This window comes from Cyphomyrmex costatus, unplaced genomic scaffold (genome assembly GCF_001594065.2).
Source record: "Cyphomyrmex costatus isolate MS0001 unplaced genomic scaffold, Ccosl1.0 scaffold14, whole genome shotgun sequence".
NCBI lineage: Eukaryota > Metazoa > Arthropoda > Insecta > Hymenoptera > Formicidae > Cyphomyrmex > Cyphomyrmex costatus.
Window position 1 is genome coordinate 1,208,244 of NW_017275390.1, and position 22,707 is coordinate 1,230,950.

A 22,707-nucleotide genomic window follows, 5' to 3' on the forward strand; every position below is an offset into this window, starting at 1 on the left:
TCTCTCTCTCTCTCTCTCTCTCTCCCTCCCCTTCCCTCTCTTTTCCTTTCTTCTTCCCTTCTTCTTCTCTCTCATTGGTAAATTTAGTGTATAATCGCTCTCAATTTTCATTACCACAGACATTATTAAATAAACGGATATAAGCGATCGATTGCAATTTCGTTCCAATATATTGAAAGATATAAAAAGGAAAGAAACATACATATACACACATACACAGAGCCGCGCACACAGTCGATCTATATGCATGCAATTGTTCTACGCGTGCACGATACTTTCCGATCAAAGATTTTGAATCATCCTTTGTTCTTTTTTCGTTCTTTTCGAGGACTAAAAGATAATACAATTCATATAATATAGATATCTATTCGTGTTACTTGCACTTTTTGCACTCAAAATTTCCGTTTTTCCATTCTTCTTATTCAACGTCCGAAAATATATTTATCTTGTTTCCAGTGCAAATCATTTTGAAGATTTCAAGCAAATCTATTATTATCCATAAAATTATAAATTATATATATATATATCTTTGAAATTATAAATTATGCATTTATATCTTTAAACATAAATTTCAATTTTTTGCTTAAAACTTAAATCCATTCTGATTTTCTTGGTTGTAAGCCATGTTGCAAAATATTCCGACTCGTATACTATCGAAATTTTGTCTGGTTACAAATGAAAACGTACAACGTGTATTATCCTTTTACAAATAATTCGTTTGATGAAACTTAAATGAAAGAAGTGTTTGTTGGAAATTCAAGTTGGAGAAGATTAAAGACTGTCGATGATAAAATTCCATCGAGCCCTCGATAAATTTAATTAGTCACTTTGTTATACATTTTTACTACAATCGCTAAAGCCTATTGTTTGGATACACTTACAATTCGTATATTGATCGTATTTAGCATTAATATTACGATTATTATTTTATCATTACCGATTTTATTATTACTATTTGATTGATTTATCACAAAGCAGCATTCATATTTTGTTACTAAATCAGATTCTGTTGTTGTGTGGTTTAATATTGTCACTATTTGTTGTTAGTTTTCTTCCATATCATTAATTCGAGATGTCGAAATTAAGAATTAGGTATTTCGACGTGTCTCAGCGTTGCTACACGTTCACTGTCAACTTAATTTTACGGTGCAAGAATCTTTTTATGTCCGCAAGCGCGCGCACTTGCGAAATACTTGACAATCCCAATTCAATCTTGATCAAGTGTTGTGTGTGTATGTATGTGTGTGTATTTGTGTGCGACGTGTGTATTGTTATAAGTCATAAGTATAATTTTTGTTACGCGTGCAACGTAAATCACTTTTAGAATTCTTTATCAAAATCCTAACGCTAAACAGAGAGAGAGGGAGAGAGAGTTCTGTTCAATTATTATACATGACGTTTAGCGCGTAAACAAAAAGGATCGACGCTGATGGGATTACCGTGAATAACGATACTGCTATTATATTATGCGTTCGTTTACACTTTTATTATAAACAAACTCCTCTTAACAATACATAATTGTAAAGACATGTCGTTCATTCTTACATGTTGCTCATCTAACGATCGTTAGTCATATTCTACCAATATAACATGACTATCGTCTAACGACTAAAATTGCACAAGCGGCGATGCTACGCGAGATGCGCAGCATCGCAACACGATTATCGTTGGTAGTCGATTTCTAAAACCCTTAGCGTTTTTCATAAATCTGCCTATATTTCAAGTAGACACGATTACTATTATCGATACTTCATTGCTTTAACTAAAAAAAAAGAAAAAAGTATGTGTTACGGTTCGCCTTACGACAAAAAGTTTCATGTCCTAATAACATTAGAATCGCATCCTTTTCTACGGGATCAAACTGTATTACTGTCACTTCATTCATCGTTATTATTATTCCTTGAATCTCGATAATAAATGTAAATTAATAACATACAGAACGGATGTTAAAAGTTGACCGTGCAATTTACAAGATATTTGTGCCTGCAGTAACAACAGAAGAAAATAAAACATCTCTCTTGATCATATTAAGCTACAACCCAGTACTATATATTTATCCTCTCTCTCTCGCGCCCGAAATATTGTATAATTCTACTAACAAAAAGTTTTACGAAATATTATTTTAATTTTGACACATATAGAAAACATTCATAAGAGATTTCAATAGTTAAAATAATAAATTAAAGACTATGCATGTAAATCAAGACATAAAGACTTAAAATCTCAATAGTCTCTGATTGCATAAGTCGATATTTTTCCGTGTCATCAAAAAATATTGAACATCATTGATTAAGCATGTACAGGCGATTGACACCTAATATGAGAAAATATTTATAAACAGACGAAATGTTTTTTATTGTAAATTTTCACTGATTTAGCAGTTAGATTGCTAATTTTGCACTGCTTATTTTATCGACAACAATCTCTTTGCAAAATATACGAATAATATATAACATGGATAAATATTTAAAGATACTATCATACTTCGTGTAATAATATTAAATGTAAAGTATATACAGAGATCGAAATTCCTTTTTTTCAATATACTAAAAATACGAATCCATGAATATAAATATGATTGTACATAAGATGAAGAAAAGTTATAAACTTCGAGGAATCGAGTACTGATTAAACCCATTTTAGTTTGGTATTTTATTATAAGCACAAGGTATATATGAATACGTAATGATGTTCGTAATGTCATCGGATATTTTATAACTGTATCTTTACACCAAAATACCATTTGAATTGGACTTAAAGTATCACGAGATCTGTTTATGCCGATCAGGATCTTCCATGTTTATTGATTCGATCGGTAAATAAAGAATTATCATAGTCGCAGTTTTACAATCGATACGCGAGTTTCGTTTTTATTATCGCTCGTCATTACTTGCAGTACATCGAAGACGACTCAACCACCTCGTAAATCGCCACCTTCGTCGCTGCTCCGTCTCCTGTTGCGACCTCGACCTACAAAACAATCGACATAACTCGTGTAATTTTATTGGACACGGTCATCGTTACAAATTTTATTCGATAACATTTGGATTATCCATTTCAACAAATAAAAACAGATACGTAAAATATAATAGTTTGGAATATATCCTAAAATAAGAAAGATTATAATAATTTAATTTTTTGAAATTCATTTTTTTCCTCAATTTTAACCCGCTAAAAACAATATAAAAATTCGAATAAATTAAAAAATATATATATATATATACAGATATATTAATCACATATACAGGGTGTAACTAAATTATCGCACTTGGAGTATACCATGAGATACAGGACGAGAATCTAAGTAAAAAAAGTCCTGAGTCATTTTTTGATACGAGCTTTTAGTTCGTTGTTATACGATGTTAAAGTTAGCAAATTAGCGACCGAGTATAGAAGGAAGATAGGGACGTAGTAAAGCGGAGCGGAGCTGACGATCGCGGCGGGAGAAGAACAACGGTGAGCAGCGAAATGGTTACAATTATATCAATCTCTTTCTTTCTTTCTCTCTCTCTCCTCATCTCCATCTCTTTTTCCTCTCTGTCTCTCTCTCTCCCTCCCTCCCTCCCTCCCTCCCTCTCTCTACAGCTTGTTTAAAGAAATGTTAAAGATCAGAAAGTGCAGAGCTAAATGAATGATTTATTGTTTTCGCAATAAATTATCGATTTAGAATGAACTAATCGGTTATTTATTTTATTAAAACTATAATAAGTGTTCAAAGTGCCCCCCTCCTACTTCGATACATTTTCGATACTTTTTTCTTTGGGGAGCAATCAAAGAAAAAGTATTTATGCATGCAAATATCGAGACAGCTGACGAGATGACAGAATTAATACTCCGCACTATCGAGAGAATCGACAACGATAAAATTCAAAGAGCTACGCGAAACGTGCAGAAAAGAGCACGAAAATGTATCGAAGTAGGAGGGGGGCACTTTGAACACTTATTATAGTTTTAATAAAATAAATAACCGATTAGTTCATTCTAAATCGATAATTTATTGCGAAAACAATAAATCATTCATTTAGCTCTGCACTTTCTGATCTTTAACATTTCTTTAAACAAGCTGTAGAGAGAGGGAGGGAGGGAGGGAGAGAGAGAGACAGAGAGGAGAATGGAGATGAGGAGAGAGAGAGAAAGAAAGAAAGAGATTGATATAATTGTAACCATTTCGCTGCTCACCGTTGTTCTTCTCCCGCCGCGATCGTCAGCTCCGCTCCGCCTTGCTACGTCCCTATCTTCCTTCTATACTCGGTCGCTAATTTGCTAACTTTAACATCGTATAACAACGAACTAAAAGCTCGTATCAAAAAATGACTCAGGACTTTTTTACTTAGATTCTCGTCCTGTATCTCATGGTATACTCCAAGTGCGATAATTTAGTTACACCCTGTATATCAATAAAAATGTATTATTATATGTAAAATGTAAACTTCGAAGACGTGTAGAGGATCGATAAACTAAGCAAAAAGTCTGGTAGAGATATGTTCGTTTTTGCTTTGTTTTGGAGAAAATCGCAAAAAAGACAAAACGTAGTTTTCGTTTTTGTACTTTTTTTTACTTTTCATGTTGTATTTATTTAATTGCTTAATGTAGATATTGTTTAAAATGTTGGCCTCCTGCAGAAATGCAAGCATATCATTAGTACGGACAGCTCGTGTTGCAATTAAACACTAATCTAGTGATACTTAGTACACCGCAGTTTCGATTCGATTCTTTATTGTTTTCTTGAGTTGATTAATAACAAATAAACTGCTTGCTTTAGGACTCTCCATGCAAAAAAGTCTAGTGGTGTCAGATCAGATGATCGGGGTGGCCAAGACACTACTTCTTCACGTCTAAGAATGAAGTAACTACGTTTTGATTTTTTTTTTCGATTTTCTCCAAAACGAAGCAAAAACGAGTATATTTATGCAGAACTTTTTTTTTATTTATCGATCCCTTACACACTTTCGAAGTTTTGATATTTAAATTCCAGACACCTTGTATAGTAACATATACATGAATATATACATATATATCCAAAATTTAGAAATATATACAATTCGGTAAAGAGTTATTATTTTATTGTACATATAAAAATTTTTTTTAATATAATCTTAATAAAAAATAAAAAAAAGAGAAAATTTGGGTGATAGAAAAAAATATATTATCATTGCATAATATATCAAAAACTTTTCGCCAATTAATTAAAAAAAAATTTTATTTCTCGCAGTTTTAAGATGCACGCAATAGCGTGATTTTACATTACGCAATCATTCAACAAACTTCATAAATTTCGTATTTGTTACTCAGATACAATAATAATAATGGCCTTAATGAGATGAAAGAATTACAGTATTTCAATATATTGGTTCCTATTTTAATGACAGCAGTTTTGTTTTGATATAATGTATTAGAGATATGTTTTAAAAATATTGAATCTGAACATATACATAGTATGAATTGTTGGAAATAACAAAATTAACAAAAATAGCGTGTAACATCTTTAAAAAGTATTGCATATAAAATAAAGAAAATCTAAATAAATGAAATTTTAGCAAAAAGAAGAAAGAGAAATAAACATTACTAATTGTAAGTTGTGTTTGTGTATTTTAAATACTCTAAAATCAAATACAAAACATTAAAAATTATTTAAAGATCAAGTGGTTAAGTTAAAAATAAAATTAAGAAGAAGGAGCATATACCACACGCTGGTTCAAAGTAGCGAAAATCTCGTGTATTTGATAATACTAAAATTACATTTATTATTATTTAAAATACATTAGGGGAATTAAAGTAAAAGTTTTTTTTATATACTGAAGATGGTCACATTAAGGACCGAAACGTTTATATTTATGTAATTTATGTATTATCAAATACACGAGATTTTCGCTACTTTGAACCAGCGTGTGGTATATGCTCCTTCTTCTTAATTTTACAAAACATTAACATTAATAATAAAATGTGTATTAGATAAAGCTTTACATTATCCAATTCAATCATCACGTACTCTATCTGTGTACAATAACAGAAGACACCGAAGAAATCTTAGATTTACTAGAAAAATACGGACTCCTTATATAAAAATAAACAATATGAAGTCAAGGGCGATATAAGAAATCAATAAAGATTTTTGTTCAACAATAAAACATATAATTAATAACTACTTTCGAATAATTAATTTGATAGACATTAACATAACGCTAATTCGCTTTCAAACAAATAAATATGATAATATAAATATATATAAAAAAGTTACAAGTTTCGGCTTTCGGATTGAGCCCTGCACGAGCAATCTTTTATCGATTAATTTTGTCCGCCGCTTTTTAATATGTCTGAGAAAGGCTCAATCCGAGAGCCGAAACTTGTAACTTTTTTATATATAATATATTTATATTACATATTTATTTGTTTGAAAGCGAATTATGTTAATGTCTATCAAATTAATTATTCGAAAGTAGTTATTAATTATATGTTTTATTGTTGAACACAAAAATCTTTATTGACTCTTATATCACCCTTGACTTTATATTGTTTATTCTTAGATTTACTTCCTACTTATGTATTTCTGTACATAAGTAGCATACCAAATTATAGCAAAGAGATTCTATAATGAGAATATTATTATAAATAGTCACTACCTCTGCGTATCTGATTGAGACATGCCAACATTCTGATCATAAAAACCGCTGGTACAGTAATTGTATCTTTGGTCTCTTCCAACATAACGGCATTTCTCTTTTTCAGCTGAAAACAAAAGAAAATGTCAAATTTCAAGTCTATTCTATCTTGGTTATTCTACATTGATGTATATGTGTATACACATACACATCTATTATATTCAAAATAAACAAATAACTTACGTCTTCGGCAAACTTTTCGTCAAAGTTTGGTTCGTCGTTGACCGGCGCCCACAATTTAACATCGTAGTCAATGCCAGAAGTAGCCAGCATTGGAAGATACGGATGCGGTTGCAGGCAATTAACGACGTGCTGATCCGCTTCCAATAGCATACACAACCTTGCGGTATCTCTTTCCCACACGAACACGTGACCACAATCGCTACCAGACATGACGAAATCGTTGCCCCAGAAATTCGCTTCCTTGATCATGGTCCTAAAGAAACTAGAGTCAAAAGTGGGGGAAAGGCAAATAATCAGAGACAATTCGGCGGCTTTAATATCGCACAGTCCGCCCAGTCCGCTCGGAGGCTTTTTCGGATCTACTCGAGTCAATGATTTGGCTTCCGATCTTTCAGACATTTACATATTGGTACATTTTGATTAGACTTAGTTAAAGTTATCGTCATTTAAGGTGGTAGCGATCAAACTCTCCAAGTAGATTAGTCTATATGCTAACTAGAAACTATAATAATCGGCATCACAAAGACATCGTTTCTTGTCAGTTTCTTAATGAAATTACTTAATATTGTGTGTTAATCTAATAACTACACTATCAGCTCTAATAAACCTCATTTTTAAATCATTTTTGTACAAAAATCACCCACACGTATTCAAGAACGTATACTCGAGAGTGTGTATCGCTCTCATTAACGATTGTATTTGGTAAATATTATGAGAATCTAAGTGTTAAGAATAGATCAAACCTGGCATTCCTATGTCCTATATATTTTCGTTTGACGCAGAGCTCTGTTAGACAAGCATCATCGAACGTCTCGTGACCTTGCGATGAACAAGCATTGGCAATTGCTTCATCCATTTTCCCCATTGGATTTAATAATCTATAAAAATCTCAAAGTTATTGATAAAGCTGAAGAAATTACAATTAAAAAAAAAACAAGGAAAAGCTTGTATAAAGTATTGTATAAAGATATTCAAAGAAGCAGAAGAAGTAACTTGAGTAAAATTTTCATAATGTTTATAATGTTTCAACAGACCTTTCATTAGATTGAATATCTTCGTCATCGCTATCGATATACACAACTTCTTCAATTTCTTTAAAAAAATTGTGACATTAAATATATATATATATATATATATATATGTATGTAATTATTATTACAAATTTTACGAAGCGATTTAAAAGAATTTTTAAAAAGAGTGACTTAACACTTACTGTAATGTTTGCGATTATTACTCGGGCCTGCATCAAGAGTTCCATCACTACTTCCAGATGGTCCTAAGAAACGAATTTGTTATACAAAGTCAGTTCAGATATGTATGTATTTAAAATAAGTAACGACTTCAACTACTCACCTGGATGATAACTGTCGCGAGTCATTTCATCGCCAACACCAAGTGATATCGTGGCATTAGTTGAACTTTTGTCGGAATATGTTAAACTCACAGCAGGTTCACTGCCATGTCTACACATTAAATAATGTATTAGATAAGAAAATATCAATGTATCTAAATTAAATTTATATCTTACCGTTCAAGGAAACCGTCTCGCATCGTTGTTAATCTATCTTGAAGATTCTCCATCATATTCTCTTGTTTACTAGTTATATCCCCACATGAGGCTTCATTCTCATTTCTATTTCGATTCCATGCATTATCATGCTCAGTTCTGTCGTGACTAGTTGTACATCTTAAAGAAGTAATTTGCGCTCGATCGCTTTGACTAGAATCAGTTTCCATAGGAACATCATCGTTTATACTGGCCGATATACTCGATGATGATAATTGATTGTATTCCTGAGATTGTTCGATTTCTCTCGTTTGAAGTCTCTCAGTATTAATTGTTTCATCCATGTCTGTACTTTCAACTCTATCAGTGCTTGTATTTTCTAAAAACAACAGATACTTCAATAGAATTATGCGAATCAATCGAAATGTATATTATAATCTATATCTATTTTAGTTACCACTTGTTTCTAAAGTATTTCTTTGCTCTGCACTCAATTCAACCGCGTCGTTACTTCTTTCTGTGTTCAATTCAGGATTATTTTCAACATTTTGGACACCTTCTGGTTGTTCAATGACACCTTCTAAACTATCTTCACCTCCAGCACTCAGAGCAGCGCGTGTGGCAGGGTCATTTAACATTCTGCTAAGCACATCCGTCATTCTTTGCATCAAGGACGTATGCAATACTGGCCTTGCCTGAGCGACTTCTGATAAACGATATATATATATATATATATATATGATATTGAAACTTTGCAAAAAAATATACGTAAACAAAGTCAGATAAGAAAAATCACAATTTACCTGTACCACTACGACGTCCTCCTTCTCTTTCTGGACGTGCATCGGGACCGGTATCCGACCAATCACCACGAAGTCTCAAACGACGAACTGGTTGAGATGATCTCAACGGATGCTTCTTTCCTTTTCCTTTTCCTATTGTCGTATCTTTTCGTAACTGCAAACTGCCTTGATCCTGGATATAAATTTTCAAAATAAATTACACATAGGAAATGTACAAGTAAAAATAATCATATATATTTTTTTGGGGGGGGGGGGGAAAAACACATATTTATATATAATATAGAAGCAACACTACGAAATGAAAAATAAGTATTATAATTATTGCGTTACTTTAATACTGAATAAATAGAGGTGATCGCTGCTGTAGCTGACAAGGACGTCTTGCCCGTCCGGGCTATAACTCAACGACGTAATCCTGTAAGAATTGCCTTCGAATTCTGGGACAGTAAAACTGCACAGTGGTCTCACTGAACTTTCCGCGTTCGTCCAACCTAAAGAATGCATATACATATAATCACGGTACTCTGTACCGTGACGTAATACAGTTATGTCCCGTAAAGATTACCGGTGGCCGGTGTACCGAGAGTTCTTCTGTCGAATGTTCTTACAGTGCTATCGGAACAACCGATTGCTATTTGGTGAGGCAATACAGGATTCACAGATAAAGCGGTCACGGCTCTTTGACACGAGATTAGTACATCCTACGAAAATGATTTAACAAATGTATTCCGGATGTATGATATTATATATATATATATATATATATATATATATATATATATATAATTTCAAAAGAATTACACAAAAAATATAGTTAATGATGCTTACTTCTCTACATCTCGTAGTGCTACATTTGTCCTTTATTCTAAGATCAAACCATCTCACAGTCCCATCTTCTCCACAACTTAAGAAACTATGTGGTTCACCGGGTATTGTCGCAATTTCATAAGTAGTGCCGGTGTGACAAGTGAATTGATTATAAAACGTTTCCGTTCTTCTCATTAAATCTGTAAACGCGATATTAATGCTCAGTATAAAAGACGACAAGATGTGTAAGATTTGATTAATTTCTTTGTCCAATCTATTGATTTCTATACCTGTATACAAAATAATGCCATCTCCACTACATGAAACAATACGGTGATCTCCACTATTAGGCAAAAATTTGGCACTAAAAATATTTGCCCTGTGACTTGTCTTATAATCCGTTAATACCTTAAATATATATAGAAAAAAATTGTTAAAACAATGAAAATATTTTATACATATATTTAATTTTTGATAAATTTCTTGAATTAATCTTTTCTTTTAACAATGCAGAGTTTAAAAAAATTTCTGTTTAACATGCGTATATCTTATCTTACAAATATAAGATAAAACTTAACATCATTATTATATCTCTATTAATTATATATGTATGCAAAATATTATTGTATCACTTTAACTTTAATGAGATGTTATTCAAATATAAAATATATTATAAAAAAAAAACAACATAATACATTGAATATTTCACCACGGTTAATTAATAAGGTGGATCTAGGATAATATCAAATGATAAAATTAAACATATGCATATCTGAAGAACTACTGATTTGGCACCAGTATCTGTATTTCTAACTATATGTCAATGTTGGACCTTGACTAGAATTAACTATTCAACATATTTCCTTGAAAAGGTTTAATATTATGATTAATGTAATTTATTCAACTTATTTTCTTCATACCTTTATCTAAAATAAATACATTTTTTCATATGAGAAATATAATAGTATAGTTCTATATATATAATCATAAATTAAACATTACTAATTGATATCAACTGAAATTAAGAAATAGTTGAAACTCTAAGTAAGATATAAAGAAAGTGAGCATGCAAATACATTGTTCTTTTCTATAGATAAAGCACAATGAGATATAATCGTCTCACTACATTTTATACAAATACATTTTGTAGAAATATACATTGTATTTTTGGGATAGCGTTATAAGTAAAAAAAAATATTTCGTGGATTATGATGCATAATTAACTATCTAGACACATAACTTCCAAGGATAAAATCAAAAATAATCTTGGCACAAGATTCTTCTTTGACAGTATCCACAAATAAATTTTAAATTAAGATAAGTGATGGAATATTGCTTTGTCAGACAATATGCGTCAATAGTTGAGTTTGTAATATATATTTAACTTTTTTTGCTGTTAATTTAAAACATGCACATATTTAAGCTTCTACCTAATAAATCTTTATAAGAGAACATCCTAAATACAAATTTGGTAATGTATAGCATGTGTTATCTTTTAATAAGTATATAAGTGTACCTCATAATTATGTGCATTAGTTAGGACGAGATGCTGATCGTCACTTCCAGACAGTATCAATTCTCCATTGCTGTTCCAACATATAGAATTAACACAACCATTGTGGACCTTCAATCTCTTCAGCAATGACATACGCTGCATTAATTGTAAGCTAGCTGTACAACAAAGAAATATGAAATATTGATACTTTGTTAAACACAATTCATATAAACTAATTGAAATAAATCCAAACTTCTAATTAGATTAGACTTATGATAGATCAAATACACAGGTAAATAACGATTTATCGTTTTTGTTTTAATTGAAAATAAGAAAAGAACTGGCATATCTCTCGCTCAGATTAGATGATACATCTCAAAGCAACTAAACTGCTACTTCTTGTCAAACTGTCATATACTTGTAGAATCTGTGCGAATATTACACGAAGCAGAAAGGTTACCTTTGCTGCTGGAATAAAGCTTCAACCTCGTGCAGTCGTCATATGGCTGATAGTAGATATCGCGAAAGATGCTGGCGCGGGTCTTCCTCATGGTTGGATCCTCGATGAAGTTATCAGCTGACTTACAATTTCAACGGCGCATAGATACTCGCAGCGAATGGGTCGCACGAGAGAATTACTTATTGTCGAGTGAATTGCGAGCCTCTATGCGTTGCCTCGTCGAGTTCTTAAGAATTCCGTGGTACGTTGTTATACAGCAAAAATCCTGTCGATGAGTTGACGCGACGACGTGACATGGCACACTCGCGACTAAAAATAAACACGGCGTTGCAGCGTGGAAAATTCGCGTGGTACGATCCTAACGTCTCAGACTACTTTGGAATTGGACAAGCAGCTGAGAGATCGTTTTGTATATATATGTACATATTTACATACGTATGGATGATGTAGATATATACTGTACACTGACGTGCACACGATATTCTCGGCATGGAAAGTCGCATCAAGATTGGCGGCTCGACAGCTCGGAGCGCTAGCATCGTATCCTCGGCCCCCAAATGTAATCTATTGATATTAATTATCTATATTATTGACTGTGGCAACGTGAGATTTAAAATATCACGCTCGATCTGTTTGACAAGCATCGAGAGAGTCCGAAATATGCATTTCCAAGAATTATAATTTTAGAACAACATTTTATCGAGCGACAGTAATAATTATTTATGATCGGTAAAGTTAACAGTAATTTTGCCAACTATTGGTAATTTTACATTTTCGGTAATTTACTTTTCTACACAAATTTCGTCGATATCTCACAAAAATTTGAATTTTTAGAAAGTGACAAAATATTATATAACAAAATCAAAGGAAATATAATAATATCAGATAAAAGTAACAAGTTAAAACACACCGCATTAATTGTAATTTTTAATTGTATTGTGATAAATACACACATACACATAAATATTTAAAATTTTTTAAACTATAATAAATAGATATATATTATAAATCAAAATATTTATAACATTACTGTCATATACATATATATATTATAAAAAATTAAAAAAGATCGTTTATTTTCTTTGGATATTTTATTAAAAAATATTAATTTAAAAATGTTATAATCAAATGTTTACTAAATAAAATTATATTGTTTTATTATTTGAAACCGTTGTGTGTCAAAAAATAAACACATTTGCTCAACTTGTAATAAGAGTTGAGAAGAAATTGAAGTTTTAATACATAATTAAAAAATATTTTATAACAACTAGATTATATTACATATTATTATACGTAATTTTATGTATTATTCTACATTGGCAAAAATACACCATAAATATATTATTATAACGTGTATGAAAAGAATAATTTATACTAGCCAGAGATAATCTTCTTTTCCATTTGATATCTATTTTATAGTTATGTGAAATATCTAGTATACACATGAATTTTCAATCCACTCTCGTCGAGAAACTTTCAGAGAGAAAGAGACATCGTTTCCTCTATTTTTAGAATAGAGTACTCGCATGAAGACTTGGGTCTTTTTGTATTCCCCTTCCTTCCACTGAGGAGTCGGCAGGCTTTGCGCGTGACCAAGTAAAACTCAGAAGAATCACATCGAATTACGACTTGAAAATCGTTAACCTTCGTCAAATAAAGATAAAAGAACAAAGCAATTTATTAATTCGACTTCTCTCGTCTTAAATTCATTATTAATTATATATTGATATGCTCATATCACATGAAGTTCACATTAATTGTATTTTTCGTTTTCAATATAAAATAAAAGATTTAACTCTATTCGGCCATGAAAGAAAGAAGAGTAAGTGTATTCTCATACCGATCATAATCTGATAAGATTCCATGAAATATGATTGTTTATTATTATGTACAGAAGCGAAAGATATTTATACGCCTTATTATGAAAAGTTTACGAAATTATGACGATAAAAATCTTCAACTATATATATCGTAAAAATTGCTTAATCACTTAAATTTATTATCTGTAAACATTGTCACAGAAATATTTTTCACAAGTTTTATATTTTATTTATACATATATATACAATACATACTTCTAATATATATACATATTATACATATATATACAAATTCACGCAACTCTCTTTATTGACTTAGTTCACATTTATGAAAGGATAACATTGATTTACTTATACATAAAGAAATACATCTACGAAAATTTTTTATAAAACGTGACGATGAAAAGAAAAATGACAAAAAATGTAACGTCGTAACGTTTAACACTCTGTATCGAGGATATAAAATTGCTTTTATTCGTCGATAATTTTTTTGCTTTAATCGTCGTCTTCGGAATCCTGACGACATCTTTACCTGACAGTATTAGAACCTTCAACTTCAATCTAATGCTGCCCGGTAAGATGTGAACAGATACTCCATCCGCCGGCAGCCATCTTGATGTCTGGTGAAGAGCGATCTTTGATTTCTTTTTTTTTCAATTACAATTTCTTGCATTCCTTCTCCTTTTATTCGCTGGGCATCCGACTTGGAATGTGGACCTTGTTGAAATTACTAAAAAAAAAATTGTTTTCAGAAAAAATTAATGAAAAAATTACTACTTTGTAAATATAATATATTTTTAAATGCTTATTTATGTTCATATCTGTATTTACTTTTTTTCTGAATAAAATAATTTTATATTAATAAAATCAATAAATACAGCAAATATCGAATTATTGCTTGTGAAATCAAAATATCGCAGAAGCTAATTTCTTATGCGAGAATTACGGGAAAGCATGGTCTTTTGAAGTCATTTTTTTTGCATTTTACACTGAAAAAAAAACGACGTTTATATAGTGAGCGCGCATATTTTACGTTTTCTCTCTCGCTTTCTAATCTATCTATCTTTTTCGTCACCCATACGGCTACATTTAAATATTAAAACGAAAATCCGAAGAAACGACGGACGATCCCTGCATTTATATGCAGGTGTCGTCATAGCAATATTTGTGAAAGCGAGTTCCAAACTGGTCGTCGCACCAGCGCGGCTTTAACGAGTGGACTATATATAGATGACACAAAAATAACGCAACATTTTTTATTTATATTTAAAAGAAATTATTATTATAATAATCTTATACATCACTTTTTTTTGCATCATACATATAATTCTTCTCACATCGTATATTTTAATTCTCTCGATTGTATAATAGTATTAAAATAAATTGTAAATAAATGATAATCCCTACAAGAAATATTTTCTTCTAACATAATTTGACGTGAATAAAATATAAAATATTTTGTTAAATATTCTCTTTTCCCGTGATTTTAATACTTTTAGGCGACCAAATAATGAGATAAATCGATCAATTAAAGAAAACTTTAATTATATTTACGAAAAACAACACAATTTATAATGCGAGTAAATAAAAATAACAATCACTCGATATTATTCACAATTGGCATCACATGTGTTGGTTGTATCAATAGCTCTTTATGTTAGCAACTGCAGTAGGTTGATATTCATAATCAACATTAACATACTTCTTAAAGATGGCTGCGACTACTAAATTTATTTATGATGAAGTATGCATTTGCGCAGATATAGCAGCTTAATTTTTTTTGTTCAAAGAAAGATGTAATGTGTGACAACTTATCTTTAAAACATTTCGAAAGATTAAATAGAGAAAAGACATTTAACGTTTTAAATAATTTTTTAAATTGTTAAAAAAAAAATAGAAAGCAATCTCAATTAACTTACTCGTAATTAACGACATCTTTATTCTTTCCTCACGTACAACTAAATGATAAATGCAATGCAACGGAAGAATAATACAAAGAGTAAATTTACTGGAACGGTTGAAGCACTGAGTTACTGCTAGATTTGTTTGAAATAGAATAGAAACTATGTTCTCGTATGTATCATTCTATTATCAACTATTATCTAAATATTAACTATAATCTAAAGTGATGCAGACCGACAGAAGACCGATGTTGAAATTTCAAGGAAAAAATATTCATCATTTTATAAGTTTGATATCGCTTCGTTAGAGAAAACAATGTATTTTCAAACACATTTTAAACACTCACAATTTGTGCTATAATAGATAAAATATTCGCAATAAATATTTTTTCCATCATAAAAGTATTTTTATACACTGTAATTTTTCACGTACTAAAAGATGAATTAAATATAAAATTTGACTTATAGGCAGAATGAAAGACAGAAAGTACAAAATGTACAGAAAATAAATATATTATATAACATGTATTAATGTGTATAATCGGTATATCCGACCTATTCTCTTAACATTCAATAAGATATTCGGTAAACGATCGAAAAACACTTGTTCAAACCGAAATCAATCTGTATCAATACGGTTGGTAGTTACGGTTTCAATATCGAAAAAACATCTTCGAAGAGAATATATTTTAAAACACCTCTATTAAATATAAAATTATGACAATCTATTCGGTACGGAAAAATTCTTAAAATTTATTCCAAAAAATTGTCAAAAAATTCGGCAAATTCGTCTCATAAAGATTACATTGCTTGTAAGTTGCGAAGTCTTTGATTACGCAGAAACGCGAGAAATAAAATGGATGCTGGATGAATGGAAATGTCGAGTTGTTATAAGATGCAAGATATGCAAGACTAAGACTCCATGTTTGTTGCAGATGCAAATGAAGCCTGTTGATCAACATATCGCACGTATCGTATACATGATACGCATTAAAGTACGCAAATGACTTGGCAAATTCACGATCGTATGTTTCTGATTGATAAAAAAGTAAGAGTTGATATAGTAATGGTCATAGTAACTTATTAGAAATTTTATTATTGCTTATTAAACTCACATAAAGTTAAATATTGTTAAAAACCTTTTTTTACTTCTTTCTCTTTCTCTCCATCACGTTCTTGTTTTTTATTGTCCATGACACAAGCTACAAAAACAATTTCTTTTAAGAGACATTGCTGTATATATGATACAGATTATATGATTCACTTCTCCATTATTTGAACAGAGAGAGAAACATAATAGAAATAACATTTATGCTACATTGATATTGTAAAGAGTATACAATATGTAAATTATAAGATACTGTAGTCCTATTATTATGTAAATTATTAAGTTTACAACATATGTACATATATATATATATATATGTATAAATACAATGGCTGCGTTCAGCAGAGAAAGCAGCTTTGCTGTTGTAAAATTCTTTAATATGATTGGTCTTGCCCTTATTTCCTCATTAGATCTAAATGTATAAGAATCATATTCAAGAATTTTACAACAATTGCAAAGCTGCTTTTTCTGCTGAACGCAGCCATTGAGTTGTAATCGTTACATTTGTTATTAATATGATACGTGCAGCTATGAATATACGAAAGAAAAAAAATCGTGGCGACTTATTGGATAATATTTAACGGAAAAATCTAAAAATATAGCATGTCGAAAAAATTGCAAATCTCAAATCTTCATGTATCTTCGAGAGTAATTCTTCCCTCAAATAATCGAGATTCAATTTTATTTTTATTAATTGATATTAGATTTATTGATGTGCGAACACACTAATTTTATTAGTTCAGTTTAACCTAATATAATAATAAAATAATCATAATTATTAACATACACTGAATACATTATTGCATCTAGTTAAAGAGGAAAATTTCATTAAGATATTAATAATAAAAAACTATTATTATTATATATTATCTTTTATCTACATGAAACTTAATAACGTGGAGTGACACTTCATGTCAGAGAGATGCACACGTATAAAAATTGTTAAGTATAACTTTTTCGAGGTAAAATGACATTGAAAAATCGATTAACCATATTTATCATATACATATAAAAGTATTGTATGTACTGTAATATGTATGAAGATAATCGGACTAATAAACTTATCTTTCTGGATACATTAGCGCACACTGTCGAGAAATCAAATTGTATGAAAAATAAAAGCTCACCATTATTTTAATGAATTAAATACGCCAGTAAAGTAACGAAAAGTTAACCCATAGGAGTTTCAAAAATTTTACAACGTCCACGTATTATATCGAGTTTACACGTTTTTTCGGCAAGCAGAGAAAGAGAGGAGAAATGGGGGGGGGGGGGAGAGAGAGAGAGAAGGAAAAGACAGTGAGAAAAAGGCGAAGAGAGCCAAGAGAGTGCGCGAGCGGAGAGAGGATACCGTTGCATAAGCTATATTTAACCGCACCTGCTGGCGCCAGACTATCCACGCTCGCGCATGCGCTATACGTATTTTTCAACGCGACATCTCCCCCTCCCCCCCCCTCTCTCTCTCTCTCTCTCTCTGTCTCTCACAACGTGTTTCGAGCAAGTCTACTGCTCTTCCATCCGGCGAAGGATAAGTGCATATTATTGCTACTCGCTATTCATATTCTGGAATAAGAGACATTAAACGTCGCAATGCCCGTACAATTAAAGTTAAACACTTTCGCAGTTGTGCCTCGATATTTGTACACACCAATCAAAGTGATAATGATTAAAGTATATGTAGATAGAGCCCGAGGTAGGAGCTTAAAGGAGCAGCTCAGTGTCAGATTGCTTCTTTATCTGATAAAGTAAATTCCAATGTTCACGAGACGTTGATATTCTAACAACGGATCTATACATGAAGATAATCCGTGAAACGTATAGCTTTTTTCATAGAAAGTACTCGTGTAAAAGCCTCAAAAATGTCTGAAATCTATCTCTGAATTCTTTACATTTCACATTTTTATTCATGTGGAATATAGCTACTTTGTTGTTAAGCACAGCTATGATACTCGAAATGACAATTTCTCTGTCTCTAATTTATTGGACTGAGTATTTGATCTTTTATTTCAATTTCTTATTTTAAAGTAGAGAGGAGGAATGTAATCTAGAAGCACTATATGTATATACATACGTTATAAACAAATATTCGTGAATAAAAGTGTAAATTCAGGTTATTCGAGATATATAACACGAATAAAAAAAAACCTAACAAATAAGGGTGATGCGATGAAACAAATATGATATTACACGGGAATGACCTCAGGGAACTGCTTTATAACGTAGTTAATTTAATTAAACACCACGTCATCAGTACTGGGTGCGCCGTTTATCCCAACAAAATTCGTCCAATATACAGAGGTAAAAACTATTCCATTTTGTCAAATGCTATGTATTAATTTTCTTTTAAAACTATTACTTGAAATTATTACGTTATAAAAATAAAATTTTAAGATTATGCAATATTTATTTAAAGTAAGTCATTTAAATAATTTAGTTTTAATTCGAGTAATTTATTTTAAGAAATATTGAGAAATCATATTTTTTATAAATTTAAATCTGTATCATGTTTATAATCATTTTCCAAAATTATACAGGAATTTTAGGATTTAACGTACAAACTGCGGAGGCATATTTTACAAGTGGAAATAAAAAAAAAATAAAAAAAATAAAAAATTTTTTTTTAATTTACATGAGCTGATAATAATTATTAATTTTTAAAAAGAAAATGTTATATCCAGTTTGGCTAAAAATGCTTTGTTACGAAGTTATTTACAAATATACGCAGATCAAAATGAGGACATATACTATAATAAATCGTTTAAAGATAGTAAATATGATGTGAACGCATACGAAATAAACATCTTTCTGTACACAAAATATATACACTTTTATTTTCTGCAAAATTCATTATTTCCTATCTCATTTTTTGTTTCAATATTTGTTTATAACTTTGTAATAAAGCATTTCTAACCAAACTTTATATAACATTTTCTTCCACTTGTAAAACATGCTCCTGCAGTTTGTCCGTTAAATCCTCAAACCTGATAAGTATTTAAAACATTTTTTCAACGTTACGCTTGATTACAAAATAATACAAATTAAACATAAACATTACTAATTACTTATTCTTTGCGCGTTTGATCTAATTCGATATCTCTTAATTCATTTGTGAACTATGTTAAAACCACGTGGCAACGATGTTATCTCACGATTACGTAATTGATAATGAGTTACATTCTTCGACTCGACATCGTGCCCAAAATATTAATTTTTCGTTATCACATACTTTCCACATTCCTGTATATTACGCTACAAAAAAAAAGAAAGACAAAAATAAAAATGTACACTTTATATGTTCTAATATTTTACACTTCAAAAGATCAACTTGTAATAATTGTAATAATAGAATATTAACATTAAAAATTATATTAACATAATATAATATGTAATATAATATGTACAGATGTTATTCATAAGTAAGTAAAACTTTCTGATTAAAAATTTTTAATTTGAAATTATTTTATAAGTTACCTCTTATATATTTCACATTTGTTACGTTTTACACAAATAAAATTACATTTTAACAGTATAAAAAAATAGATAAATATATATAATCATTTTGATTAATATCATATTTAATACAACAAATATTAAGTACCAAAAAATATGTGTTCATAAATTATATAAATTAAAAAAAAAATTACATATATGCGATAAAATTGTGACATTTATAAAAGTTTTTTAAATCAGTTATGTATAACTTGAAAACAAAATTTTAAGGAACTTCTTTCTTAATGATTCATTTGTATTATTTATGCACCCTTAAAAATAAAATTAGAAAAGATTATATACCACGTATAAAATTATGAATTATATATTATACATTAGAGAAGAGGTAAAACTAATGTAAAGAAGACGAAAGAAAAAGGAGAAAATGCCATCATAGGTATAGGAGAGGTAAAAATATGAAAAACAAAGTGGGACAATGTGATTTATTCTTCTCACATAAAGAATCAATTTCGGAAGAAACTGCAGTTATTTTAGGAGTAACGATTATTTGTTAAAACATTATTTAGTACACATATTATATATGTAGGTGAAAATAAAAAATATAGAGAGCGTTTATAAAATAATTTATATTTCACCAATCAAAAAGTAATCTATTGTGGAACTCAAGACGGTAAAATTCACATTTTAAAAATGCATGACTCTAAATTTATCTTTAGACATAAGACGTTTATTTTAAGATACAAGAAAAATGCGTAAAATATTTTTTCGTTCAAGATACTATCGGTATGTTCATACTTTGATGGTATACCTTACCATCAAAGTCACAAGTTTCTCAAAATAATTTTAATCAACGAAAACTTTTTAATAAATTATAGACCGTTTCAGATTGACAAATTATTCGATTATGGTGAAATTAATTCATGGGTATGACTGGAAATTTATAAATGAAGTTTTAAATAAAGAAAAAGTTATTTTTACTGTCTTATTATTTATATGTTGCAAACGAGTGCTTATTAAAAAGATTAATTCGTTGCCGTATTATATAATAACAGATACATTGGAAATGCACGATTTATCTCGTGGAGTGAAAACCATTTAGAAAAAACTAGGAAATTTATAATTAAGAAAGGAGAAGTAATCAATCTATTTAAAACACACTGGAAGCGAGTAGTTCGAACTTACGAGAAAAATGTATATAAACTGGTTATGTGTGTTCAACAGGAAGTCAACTTTGTAACTGTCGTCAGATTCTTTAACATGATTGGTTCTTGCTCTTGATTCCCCACCGAAATCTAAATGTATAAACCAGTTATATCGAAGAATCTCACAACAGTTGCTAGGCTGCTTTTTCCGTTGAATCGTACGCAGTCACTCTCGCTTTGGGCCGCTCAAGTGCCGTTTAGATTTCGGCTCCGATTGCAACCTTCACTTATCTGACGACAAAGATAGAATATTTACCATATAGCCGTGCGCACACATTACGCCACTGAAGAAGATCGATAGGTCGGTCGCTCGAGGAGGCAAACGACGACATGGCGCCTGTTCTTTGGTGCATGGAGTCTGATACACCCGGATACGCGTCTTTCGTTTGTCTCGTGGTGTCGTCATCATCATTGTCGTCGTCGTCGATGTATCATGAACGCCTAGCGACGATCTCGCTAGGAAACGTCCGCAAGACGGACTCCACCCTCTTCGCTCGTCGGGGAGATTTGCGGTTCATCGAGAGAGTCACGCTGGAAGGAAGGCGAGACGGAGGGAGGGAGGGAGGGCGGGAGGGGAGGGGAGGGGGATTACGACGTCCATTGCGCGAGTCGCGCGCGCAGGCCTAAAAAGCGCACTGTCAGCCGGAAGCGTGTAGCACACGATATCCCAAGAGGAGGAGGTAGAAAGATGGCGAGGAGCGAAGAAGAGGTAGAAGCAACGAAGGAGGAAGAGAGGAGGGTAGACACCGAGAGGCCTTGGCAGCGGATCGGACTATAAACTCGCAAGATATAGAAAGCTCCGGGGGGGGGGGGGGGACAATCTTTCCAAAACTCCCGACGATCTTCCGACGTGCGGAAAAAAAAAAAAGGAACTCGTTTCTCTTCCTTTAACGTACTCGTGTAAACTCGTGCCACCACGAACGGAGATGCGAGAAAACGTGGAATGCGAAGTGAAGGCGAGGCGAGGCGAGGCGAAATGAAACAAACAGAAACGAAGAGGAGCGCGATACAAGAAGAACAGAAACAATCGGGGGGTGGAGGGGAACGAGAGAGACAAGCAGAGATGAACGAGAGAACGAAGAAATGAGAGAGACGAGCGCTCGGAGACGAGATGAAGGAAAACGAAGGGAGGCTAGGCGAGGCGAGAGGAGAAGAAGGAAAAAAAAAAGAAGTAGAAGCCCGCGGACTGCAACGCGAACGATACCCACACGCTCCAGCCGATCGAAGCGAACTGAGCGGCCGCGTTGTGCGTCGGCCGGCTGGCAACGCACCGTCGACTTCCCCCTCCGCCGCGGCTCTCCCCCCTCCCTCT

The 22,707-nt window shown here is 31.5% G+C and overlaps 1 protein-coding gene across 2 annotated transcripts; it reads right to left on the reverse strand.

The window, feature by feature from the left end:
* Positions 1–2,642: 2,642 nt before the first annotated feature.
* LOC108782962 (DDB1- and CUL4-associated factor 6) lies at positions 2,643–12,358 on the reverse strand. Of its 2 annotated transcripts, none has more exons than XM_018551363.1 (16): positions 11,915–12,358; positions 11,476–11,630; positions 10,250–10,367; positions 9,981–10,159; positions 9,718–9,853; positions 9,483–9,643; positions 9,153–9,324; positions 8,807–9,055; positions 8,371–8,728; positions 8,196–8,305; positions 8,056–8,118; positions 7,877–7,934; positions 7,586–7,720; positions 6,843–7,095; positions 6,621–6,726; positions 2,643–2,970 (listed from the first exon to the last, which is right to left on the reverse strand). In XM_018551363.1, exons 1-16 carry the CDS (start codon positions 12,003–12,005, stop codon positions 2,912–2,914), a joined length of 2,403 nt encoding a protein of 800 aa, XP_018406865.1. In that variant the 5' UTR covers positions 12,006–12,358; the 3' UTR covers positions 2,643–2,911. The 2 variants fall into 2 exon arrangements, with proteins under 2 accessions (XP_018406865.1, XP_018406864.1); XM_018551362.1 differs by having other exon boundaries at positions 2,898–2,970; positions 6,843–7,104.
* Positions 12,359–22,707: the final 10,349 nt, after the last annotated feature.